General features: G+C 32.3%; 1 protein-coding gene across 9 annotated transcripts in view; it reads left to right on the top strand.

Moving 5' to 3' along the window:
- Nucleotides 1-12682, top strand: part of LOC114340960 (serine-enriched protein) — a 207726-nt gene that overhangs the window by 109025 nt on the left and 86019 nt on the right. For 8 of the 9 annotated variants that reach the window (XM_050645436.1, XM_050645437.1, XM_050645434.1 and 5 more), the window contains 3 exons: nucleotides 219-336; nucleotides 3747-3904; nucleotides 8240-8387. In XM_050645436.1, the coding sequence (XP_050501393.1) occupies nucleotides 219-336; nucleotides 3747-3904; nucleotides 8240-8387 (424 nt within the window). The remainder of the gene's footprint in view (nucleotides 1-218; nucleotides 337-3746; nucleotides 3905-8239; nucleotides 8388-12682) is intronic. The other variant, XM_050645440.1, reaches the window with a different exon arrangement.

The raw sequence follows: 12682 nt of genomic DNA, 5'->3' as shown, positions 1-12682 counted from the left end.
AAAATAGCAACAAATTATTGCTGTTTTTTACCTTCAGCCCACTTCGTAACATCTCCACGTCTGCCTTTCCCTAAAAATTTCCATATACAAAAATGGCGTCAAGCATTCATTGTTTCGCTTTTACTATTTTTCTAGTTGTTTTCTTGATTTAAACATAAAACTGTTTTAACCAAAATTGTAAAAAATAGCAACAAATTATTGCTGTTTTTTACCTTCAGCCCACTTCGCAGCAACATCAAACACTCATCATTGAAGAATTCGAGCCTGACGTGTTCCGACAACTGATAGAGTACATTCACACAGGATGCGTAACTTTACAACCCAGAACCCTTCTAGGTAAGTGACAAACATTTTAATTATTTTGTTATACAGTAGTCTAAGAGCTAGTGAACCCTCCGACTAACGGTTGTCCTGTAAGGCTAGAAATTTGTCTAGTGATAATTTATAGCACACCAAGTCTAAAAACCATGACCTGGCAGGCCTCAGCGGTGCACGTGTATCTACCAGGTGAATCGAAAAGTGCATAGTTTAGGGGTAAAATAAACTTTCTCCTGTAAGGTTTAAATTTAAGTATGTGTTTGAGTAAGTCATTTAGAAGAAATGTGTACAATGACAGGCGATTCTGAAGAGCATAAGACCTTGCCAGGCGAGGGGAAAGTTTGAGGGTTTTTCCTAAAATTATTCTTTTTGCATCGAACAAATTTTTTTTGGGTTTTTTGAATCATTCCAAACAGAAAAGGTCTTTAGTGGTTTTTGTCTTAAGTTAATAGTTTTTGTTATATAAACGATTGAAAATTTTGAAAATTGCGAAATCGGCCATTTTTAACCCTAAATCGGACATTTATCTAAAAATTTCAATGTTGCCAAGGTACGTAGATATTCTTTAAACATTTATTGATACAATTCCGAAGAGTTTTTTGCAATAAAATATCGAAAACCCCTTTGCTTTTTTAATTGCTAATCAAGCCGACGCGACACTGTAGTATAAGTGAGGACGTTTGAGTTTGCATAAATTCATTATCTCGAGAATGGGCAAATCTCAAGAGAAATCCTCAGACAGGTCGATTTTTATTTTTGAATTAGGACTTTTTGGTATATATATATATATATATATATATATATATATATATATATATATATATATATATATATATATATGCCAAAAAGTCCTAATTTAAAAATAAAAATCGACCTGTCTGAGGATTGCTCTTAAAATTTGCCCATTCTCGAGATAATGAATTTATGCCAACTCAAACGTCCTCACTTACACTGCAGTGTAGCGCCCGCTTGATTAGCAATTAAAAAACAGAGGGCTTTCCGATATTGTATTGCAAGAAACTCTTTGGGATTTCATCAATAAATGTTTAAAAAATATCTACCTACCTTGGCAACTTTGAAATTTTTAGATAAATGTCCGATTTAGGGTTAAAAATGGTCGATTTCGCAATTTTCAAAATTTTCAATCGCTTATATAACAAAAACTATTAACTTAAGAAAAAAATCACTAAAGACCTTTTCTGTTTGGAACGATTTAAACAACTTAAAAAAAAATTTGTTCGATGCAAAAAAAATATTTTAGGAAAAACCCCTAATCTTTCCCCTCGCCTGACAAGGTCGTATGCTCTTCAGAATCGCCTGTCATTGTACACATTTCTTCTAAATGACTTACTCAAACACATACTTAAATTTAAACCTTACAGGAGAAAGTTTATTTTACCCCCTAAATTTGCACTTTTCGATTTACCTGGTAGATATACGTGCACCGCTGAGGCCTGCCAGGTCATGGTTTTTAGCCTTGGTGTGTTATGAATTATCACTAGAAAAATTTCTAGCCTTACAGGACGACCGTTAGTCGGAGGGTTCACTAGCTCTTAGACTACAAGGTGTTTCAATGGGAAACGAAAATACTTGAATGGTGAATAGAGGTCACAGAGGCGGCTCTAGATATGTATAGGTACTACACTTATTGCCCCACCGATTTTATAACTGATTTTTATAACTGGGTGCTTTATCCATTTTGCCCATTTATTTCTGAATCAATAACTTTAGAACCACCTTGTATATTTTTTTGATATTTGGTACACATAATATGTCGGATTTAGAACCCAAGTGTCTGATTTAGAACTTCTAATGAAAGAAAAATCCAAGTTCAGATTAAGGAGAACGGCAAAATGCAAAATTTTGACGCATATCAAAATTTTCAATGTGTTAAATGTATTCATTTTTTTCGAGTCCTGAAAAAACTAATAAATATTTTTGAAAAATTTAAATGCAGAATGAAAGATTACATTATTACCGAGAGCCGAAAGTCCCTGAAAACTTCTATAATGATTATTTTAATAAGTTACAGGGGTGAAAATTAAAGAGAAAATTTAGTGTTAGTTTTAATTACAAATAATTCATTCCAAATAAACTTTTATTTATTCTAAGGGACTTTGGGCCCTCGGTAATAAAGTAGCCTTTCATTCTGCGTTTTAATTTGTTAAAAATACTTATTAGTTTTCTCAGGATTTGAAAAAAATAAATACATTTAAAACACATAGAAAATTTTGACATGAGTCAAAATTTTGCATTTTGCTCCCTTAACAATAAAAATATAAAGTAACTGTAACCTTGGAATAACACATTGTGCATTGAAATCTTTAAAATCCGTTTGCGTATTTGAAAAGAGCACAAAAAACTAAATTTAGTAGTCCGCTTAAATTTTTTGCGCAGAGAATTTAATCACTTTAATTTTGAAATTATATCGAAATTTTTTAAGAGCTCTCAGTATTATTAAGTTTTAGTAATCAATTATTGAAGTTAATGAACCAATACTTATTTTAAAAATAATTAATACTTATTTACTATATTGGCTTCTCTTTTTGTAGCCCTACGCTCATCATTAAAAATTAGAATTGTGATGATGGTATTTTAATTTTATTAATCACATCGTTTCCATTCTTATTAAAATTCTTTGTTGATTATGCAATAATTTAACATAACATAAATTAAAAAGAGATCATCATCATTCTCTTTGCCTTATCCCAATGCGGGGTCAGCTTCCCTAATTGCATTTCTCCACACAATTCTATCTTGGGTCATATCAATGTTAATCCCCTTTACCAAGATGTCCTGCCTATCGTCTCCCCCCAGGTCTTCTTTGGTCTTCCTCTCCTACTCCTTCCAGGAATCTGCACTTCAGCTATTCTTCGTATTGGGTGATTAACGTCTCGACGTTGAACATGACCAAACCATCTTAACCTATGCTCTCTCATTTTGGCATCAATTGGTGCCACACCTATACTTCCCCTAATATACCTACTCATTTCTAATTTTATCCTTCTTTGTCACTTCACTCATCCATCTAAGCATTCTCATTTCCGCCACATGCATTCGTTGTTCCTCTTTCTTTTTCACTGCCCAACATTCAGTTCCGTACATCATAGCCGGTCTTATGGCTGTTTAATAGAATTTTCCCTTCAGCTTCATTGGAATTTTTCTGTCACACATAAATTAAAAAGAGATGAACTACATATTATGTATATTAATTGCTCAAAATGTCCTCCATTTTGGTCTATACATTTCCCTGCTCGTTTTATGATATTTCTAACCGATTTTCGAATTATATTTGGATGGTGCTTTATTTCCCGGAAAACTTGTACTCTTCTACTAAGTTGCTCAAGGGTATTTATTTCGGAAGAATACACTTGTGATGTTAAATGAATTCAGATATAATAATCTACTTTAACTATATAAATTTGTAGGTGTCATGAATGCAGCAGACTACTACGGCTTAGATGAACTACGACGAGCCTGCGCTGGATTTGTTCAGTGTTGTATCAACGTGGATACTGTCTGTGCCCTATTAGCTTCCGCAGAGAGGTATATCCAGTACAAATGCACAAAATCTCTTGTTCAGAAGGTATGTATAGAACGTCGTTTCTCGAATTTTCCTAATACACAATCTTATAATTATCATAGTATAACGAAAAAATAAATTATCTGCAATATTTAAAATAGACATCTTCATCGTCGAAAAAATCCAAAACCTTGAAGTGGAAGGAATAGGGAACTTACATAAAATTTTAAATTTTAAAAAATGCTATAAATCACAACAGAACATAATTTAAAACACATATCAAAGAAAAAAAGTTGTTTTTGTCTTTTGTTTGTCCCCTAAAGACGATTAAAATCGAGAGAAAATTCAAATTATAGCATCCAGTCCTAAACACGCCCTCATTGGTCGTGACGTCATAAAGTTAAAAATGTTTAAGGTCCGCGCAATTTATTCATTACGTTTGATATTCGTTTACTTGTAGTCATTTTATGGTGTATCTCAGGTTTATAAATTTTTAGATAATTGCTGTGAACTATATATTTCATAATATTTGAGTGTTTTTGTTAAGACAATTTTTTTAAAATGACCGACGAGGGTTTTTTCTAAAGGGAAGTCTGGTAACTTACTCATTATGAACATAAAACTTTATTATTATGATAAGTTTGTTTTAATTTTATAGCAAAAACAGTTCCAGAAAATATTGTGTAGGTAAATATCATTTAATCTGTAATGTAGGTACATCTACCAAAATATACCAAAAGTTATATTTTCTGTTTGTTCAAAATACACTTGATTCATTAAAAAGACTATTAAGCAGACAATATATATTATAAACTTACATTAAAATTATCTTCAAATACATGAAGACCTTGAGAATGAACTAAAATGTCTTTAATGTATGTTCAACATGCACGTAACGACTTTAATAAACTCCGTTTCTGGCGTTTCTTATCGACTGGTAATCTAATAAATATTTTATTGAGAGTTTTAATGGTTGCACTTTTAAACAGTGGTACTAAACAACACTTATAGTATTTACTTTTATTTTCTATAGTAAACACAGACACAATTCAATACTATCTCCTCAAAAACTGTATCAAACACAAATGTAAACAAAATGATTTACACTTTTATACTAGACAGGATATCTGTCATTACAGAATATAACTTGGTGATGTCGCAAGTGTTCGCACTCTTTTTCGATCGTTTGAAATTATTTAAATACACAGAAGATTTTAAATTTGTATTGCACAATTATTATGAGGTGAAATTTTGGAAATCTTATTTTTACACGAAACTAAACATTATTATGTAATAAAACAAAAATGTGCAAGTTCCCTATTGTTTATCTTGTAATTGTGTATTGCTTGTAAAAACAAATGTATGAAACCATGAGAAATATAGACTGACGGATGGCAAAGAGCTGTAACTACATAGAGTATGAGTTCTTCAGTTAATCCAGTGCCACTAAACAAAAAAATTAGACTGTACAAAATAATTAAAAGAACAAGAAAATTGTCTTAAAATGTTGCAAAACCAGGACGTGATATTTTAAGGCAGTGGTATTTTTCAAAATCTTTATCTCAACCATTAGAAAATTTTACATAGAATAGCCAATAGGCCTTTGTTTCTCTTTCTCTCTCTCTCTCTCTCTCTCTCTCTCTCTCTCTCTCTCTCTCTGTCTCAAATATTTGCGCATTTTGTGTTTTTAATAATGGGAAGGTTGACAGCTCATTCTCTTTTATCATTCCAATGAAATTTCCTCTATAAGCTTTCCCCTCTTCTTCATCAATCATTTTCCATCCACTCCTGAATATAGCTTTTTCTCAATTGTTTCCATCTTTCTCTATCTTGCGCTAATCTAATCCACTGTTTACCTATTCTCCCCAGTTCTCTCTATATCTTTCTCTGCGTTTGACCTGTTTGGCTGTATTTTCTAGTCCGACTCTATATCACTGATAGAATAATCTACTTAAATTAATCTACTTAAATTAATATACTTCTATACTTCTATACTTCTATAAATACCAAATGTATCTCTCCTCTTCTTTTCGAAGTATTTCTCTATCAACTGTCTTAGTGTAAACAAGGTAACAGTTGTCCTCCTTCCTGACATAATTACAAATGTTCTTCTTCTATCGATGCCTCGCCTTAGTCTTAACTACAGTTTTCTCCCGAATTTTCATTATGTGCAACATTAACTTGATCCTCATATAGTTCTTACCAGTGGCGGCTGGTTAGAGGAAGCAAGGGAGGCTTAGCCTCCCCATAAATGTTTTATACACGCTACACTGTTTTGTTTACTTCGCTATTTTGCTTCCCGTTAGAGATATCGAAAAAAGTTATTTGAACAACTTGTTCCAAATATTATTCTAACCCCACATACCAAATTTCATTACAAAATTCGCACTTTTAGTTTTTTCATTATTTAAACTAAAAGGGAAGTTCCCTAGGTTGGCTGTATACCATATAGTTAAAAAACTCTAACAAGAAGTAAAACCACTTCTATGTAAATTGGTATATTTATTAAAACTTAAAAAATCCCAATGGATTGAATAAAATATGTCCAATTCAGAACGTTTTCAGACCTATCGGTCCATCATCAGTGAATCTACAATAAAATAAGTAATCCCACTATTAGAATTGAAAGATGGTTGAAATTTTTAAAAAGCTAAAAAAGTGTGGTTAGATTACTTACGTGCATACTTGCTAAATAGCCCCAGAACCAAACAATGGTTGAATTTAAAATTCAATTTACATTATTTAAAAATAATATTAAACAGGCTAAACGCCGATGTAAAAGGATATAGCCTATGGGAACATGGTGAAACCCTACCAAAACCTCAATCAACCATCTTAGGCCAACTTTGACTATAAAGTGTCACAAGTGTGTAAGGAACTGTTTGAAGTGACATTGACAGTAGAGAAAAAGGTAGTCGATTTTCAAAGTTAATTAACCAAAAGGTCATGACCCACAACAAATGATAAAGATTTTAATATCTGAAAATGTCTAACATTTTAAATCTATTGGTTTTTTAAAAGAAATTGTGATATACAAAATTAATTTAGAATATAAGATTATTTATATTGACTGTAGGTATACTATAACATTAGATTGATCAAATTGATAGAAAGAAAGTTAAGCTTCTGTCAATAATGCTGTCATTATCGACAGCAGCTTAACTTTCTTTCTATCAATTTGATCAATCTAATGTTATAGTTTACAGTCAATATAAATAATCTTATATTCTAAATTAATTTTGTATATCACAATTTCTTTTCAAAAACCAATAGATTTAAAATGTTAGACATTTTCAGATATTAAAATCTTTATCATTTGTTGTGGGTCATGACCTTTTGGTTAATTAACTTTGAAAATCGACTACCTTTTTCTCTACTGTCAATGTCACTTCAAACAGTTCCTTACACACTTGTGACACTTTATAGTCAAAGTTGGCCTAAGATGGTTGATTGAGGTTTTGGTAGGGTTTCACCATGTTCCCATAGGCTATATCCTTTAACATCGGCGTTTAGCCTGTTTAATATTATTTTTAAATATTGTAAATTAAATTTTAAATTCAACCATTGTTTGGTTCTGGGGCTATTTAGCAAGTATGCACGTAAGTAATCTAACCACACTTTTTTAGCTTTTTAAAAATTTCAACCATCTTTCAATTCTAATAGTGAGATTACTTATTTTATTGTAGATTCACTGATGATCGACCGATAGGTCTGAAAACGTTCTGAATTGGACATATTTTATTCAATCCATTGGGATTTTTTAAGTTTTAATAAATATACCAATTTACATAGAAGTGGTTTTACTTCTTGTTAGAGTTTTTCATTATTTGTAATCAGGACCCTAAAATTGGTGGTCTCGAGAACGGAGGCTGCCGGCCAGCCAGCCTCACTTTCTAAAGCTCCGCGTAACGCGGCAGCGTTTAAGGAGACCCGGACATGGTCCCCATTATCTTTATAGAAAGATACCACCAATCTCTCTCTCTCTCTCTCTCTCTCTCTCTCTCTCTCTCTCTCTCTCTCTTTCTCTTTTCTCTCTCTCTCTCTCACTCTCTCTCTCTCTGTGCATTGGGCATCCTTTCTTCCTCATATACACTACTCATCATTTGCAATAACACATTAATTGCTTTCTCTTCCAGAGCCTTCCAAACCTCTACAGGTACTCCATCAGGTCCTACTGCCTTACCATTCTTCATGCTATATATTTATAGAATATATGAAACTAAGACTTCCATAATTGCTTTAAATTTTCTTTATACATCCCTTGTTGAACTTATGAAAAAATTGTTAAAACCATTTTATCCCTTTGGGTCCTGATTTGTTCCTTTAATTCTTAATTTGTAAGAATATTTTAAACAAGCAAGAAATATGTATTTACATTTTATTTAAATTACTTTTTAGGTTTTAGAATTTGTTGACGAACATGGAAATGAAGTATTAAATTTGGGATCATTCACTCTTCTACCTCAGCATGTTGTTAGACTTATTTTAGCTAGAGAGGAGCTTCAGGCAGATGAGTTTACAAAATTTCAAGCAGCACTTATGTGGGGTAAGTTCACACGTGATATTTTGGGTAAAAGTATATAATTATTACTTTTAGTATGTTACTATTTTTAATACTTTTATTCATAAAATAATGAGTAAATAATAACATAACCATTTTATTTCCATGCGATTTTACCGTATTACAAAACTTTATTATTAGATATCAATATTTAAATGTTCGTGAAATGTGGCAATGCATTGATATAAAAGCATACTTAAAATAAACCGGGTACTGCCTTCATCATCATCAATGGTGCTACAGCCCTATGAAAGAGCCTCGACCTTCCCAAATATATTCCGCCAGTCAGTAATATCCATTGCCAACCGTTGCCACTTTGCTGCGCCTATTTTTCTGCCATCTTCATCTACACTTTCCTTCCAGCTGAGTGTTGGCCTACCTCCATTTCTACTTCCCACAGGTTGCGAAATAAGAACTCTTCTAGGAGGGTTGTTCCTGATTTGACTTTGTCCTGGTTTCATGTTCTGCTTTGATTGTTTCTTCCAAAACATCGCATTGTTGTGGTTTTTTGGCTTTATTTTAATAAAATAATACATTAAATTTTATATGTAGAATTTGGTTTTAAATTATTTTTTTGCCACAATTTGTTTAAGACTATACTTAATTTGATTCTGCATTCTGCACTTTTACTTTTTTGGTTATATACTAATCTAATTATAGTTAATTAATTATTTTATTTATTATTGACATGATGATATGATAATATTTCATACTAATCCTTTGCCATCATTCATTTTGGTTTGTCACAAATTTTGTATTTTTTGGTTATACCGTTTTTTATGTTTCTCCTTAACGCGAATATTGTCTGAAGTTATTTTTTTGTGACGTCCCAATTTTACTCGGCTATGTACAAAAGGTACAGATAGTACTTTACTACCTCAATAAATAAGGAGGCCAAGAAAATATATAGAATATCAAAAATAACAAAATAGCCCAATTCATATATTGTCAGAGACGTAGCAGTGTACCTAATGCTTTCAACGGATCATTCCCCTTTTTCTACTCTTACTCTAAGGCACATCAAAGAAACATGAAACGTAAATTACGTTTCATGGAAATAAACCACTGCTAAACAAATATACGTCCGGCCATTTATGAGACTCTCCGAAAATTAAAATGTGTCATGAGCATGAATCACACTCGTTTCATTGGTAGGCGGAGTTTGAGATTTGTTTAGCAGTGTTTTAGTTTCATGAAACATGTTTTTCGTTTCATGTTTCATGTTTTTCGTTTCATGTTTCTTTGGTGTGCGGCTTGGCTAAAGTGTATGTATATTACCGTTGATTTATACCAGTACTTGTATATTTATCAATCAACGATATAACTATTGTCCATATTTAGGAGATTTTCTATATGGAAATTTAATGAAAAAAATTTTTGTTAGTAAAAGGTATATTTATTTAAAAACCCTTAAAAGGACCACAAATATCACAAAACGTTTTCGCTCTCTAAAAAGAGCATCATCAGTGTTACAAGCTTAACGTGCTGAGTCACACAAAAATATAAAGTTTAAAACCCTTTAAAAGTTGACTAAATGACTTACATATAATATAGTTAAATAAAATATGAAATCCAAAGGATGGATATCATCCCCATGGATAAGGCCCTGGGGCAACATATGACTCCCACGACTGCTAAAAGGCCACATTCAATTGCCTTTCACCGCTCTCAATGTGAAGACTTAATTATAACCTAGCACCCCACGTACCTCGTGGGAGTCATATGTTGCCCCAGGGCCTTATCCATAGAGATTATATCCATCCTTTGGATTTCATAATTTATTTAACTATGTAAGATATTTAGTCAACTTTTAAAGGGTACCTTTGTATTTTTGGGTAGCTCAGTATGTTAAGCTTATAACACTGATGATGCTCTTTTTAGAGAGCGAAAACGTTCTGTGATATTTGTGGTCCTTTTAAGGGTTTTTCAATAAATATACCTTTTACTAACAAATTTTGTTTTCATTAAATTTATTGTAATTAATGGTATACAGCCAGCTACATGAAATTCTTCCTTGTGGATTTTCTACATGTTTATCGTTTTCCATGAAACAATACCTACTGTTTTACTCATATTTATGTCTAGCTCCCGTTTTGGTATTTTTTTTACTAGGTTTCTAGCTAAATATTTTAAACTTTTCCTATTTTGGGCTATCACTACTTGGTAGTTTGCGTCATCATCTGTCAACCTCTTGCATCCACCGTTGGACATAGGTCTCCTCCATCCTCTTCCACTGTTCTTTATCCTCTACTTTATGCTTCCAATTTCCTGCTGTTTTTCGTAAGTCGTCCATCCATCTTGTGGGTGGTCTACGTCGGTATCTTCTTTCCTATTTTCTGCATTCTATGAGATTTTAGATCCACTTATTATCATTTTAACGTCCTCTATAGCTAGCCCGTATTCATTTGGCTATTTCATGCAGCCTTTTCTATGATTATATTGTTTTTCAAGCTTCTCCTTTTTACTCTTTGATATCATATCTATAGGAAAAGCCAAACAATAAGGAATGCACGCAATTTTCCCCTTGTTGCCATATTCTAAATTTCAAAAAATATATATGGAATTTTTTAACATGCCATTCCTATTACAGCGAGCTCTTCATTGGCTAGAATTAGTGACGAGTTTATATGACGTCATTATTATATTTGGTGAGATTGTAAATGGTAACTGACGTCTGCCATCATATTGGAGGTTAAATATAATGTCAAATGATTGTTTTCAAATCATATTTTATTTATTTAGTTTATATTTTAACCAAAGTTTATTTTTTAACCAACCTCATTTTCCCTTCTCGATCCTTGATTGGTCAATTTGTAATAGTTTTGTTGTATGGTAGGTTCAATTAGGCGTTAATTTTAAGAAATGTTGGTGGCTAAATGAACACAGCTCCCAAAGGCCATAAAAGAAGAAGAAAAAAAAATAAACAAACAAAAATCTGGCATAACCTTCTATACAACATGACTTTGACACTTATATTACAGATAGTTATCTTTGTTTCACACTCTTCAAGACAAAATAAAAACAGTCTAGCCGGTAGTTTCTGTAGTAAATACATTTATGTTTTTTATTTGGCAAAAGCGCTTTCCTGCCAAACTTGACGGTAGCGAAAAAACTAATAAATTAAGAAAAATTTGTTAAATTTGTTTGCCGTCAAGTTTGTACCGGTGGGTGATGATGTCATTAAATCTATGACGTGCATTCCTAATTGTTTGACTTTTAGTTTATTCTAGTTATCCCCAGCATTACTCTTTGGATTACTCTGAATTTACTGGCAGATTATACATTGGTTATAAACTTTTTTCTTTAAGTAAATAGGTAGCGTTCCTTATAGTATATGTCGCATCTTACCGAATTCTCCTCATCCCAAACCTATACGGAGCTAGATCTCATAGATTTGATTGTCTTTTCCTATTCTAATTTCATGTCCCAAGCAAATATAGCTAAAACCTGATGTACTCCATTGCCACCTATTCTCATTACATCATTTGGAAGTAAATTGACCATGTATTTTGTTTTTTAAAAGTTTATGTTCAGGCCTACTTGCTCTATTGCCTGTTTTAGTTCCTCCATTATTTGGTTCATTTAAACTTTCAGCGGTAACAATATTATCTTCAAAAGGCAAACGGACTGGGGTATTCACCATAAATATTTATTCCCTTTTTCTTCTTCTTTTGATGCCTATTTGTTTCGAATATTGACAATAATTCTCGCTATAATTATTATGTTAACTATTGCTTTAAATAAATTAGTTGTTGTGGAGAACCATTTCCTCAGGTTTTTAACCATGATATTCTTATTCCAATTCCTCGCTTTCCGAGTAATTGACCTTGAAGGATTAATTTCAGTAATCTGTATTTAGTGGCGTTTCTCATTATGTGTCCGAGATATTCTAACTTTCTCGTTTTAATCGTTTACATCACTTCCCTTTTTTTTCCGTTCTTCGTAGTACGGTCTAGTTGGTTATCTTGTTGGTCCATGATACTTAGGAGTCGCCTATATAGCCACATCTCGAAGGCCTGAAGGTTTTTCTCCATCGCTTCAGTGAGTATCCAGAATTCAATTCCGTAGTATAATATTATAATGAGAGGATATAACATCGTAGGAGTCTTACGTTTATCTCCCGAATAAGGTTGTGGCTGTTAAAGAGTTTGGCCATGTTGTTGAATGCACTCCCAGCATTCTCTATTCTACATTTTACTTCTTGTGAGTGATCCCATTGTTCCCTTTTTAGCATTTCATAATGCTAAAATAGTATATAAAATATACTATTTAGTAAGTAT

The sequence above is a fragment of the Diabrotica virgifera genome, chromosome 3, assembly GCF_917563875.1.
Source record: "Diabrotica virgifera virgifera chromosome 3, PGI_DIABVI_V3a".
NCBI lineage: Eukaryota > Metazoa > Arthropoda > Insecta > Coleoptera > Chrysomelidae > Diabrotica > Diabrotica virgifera.
This window is presented reverse-complemented; position numbering and strand designations above follow the sequence as displayed.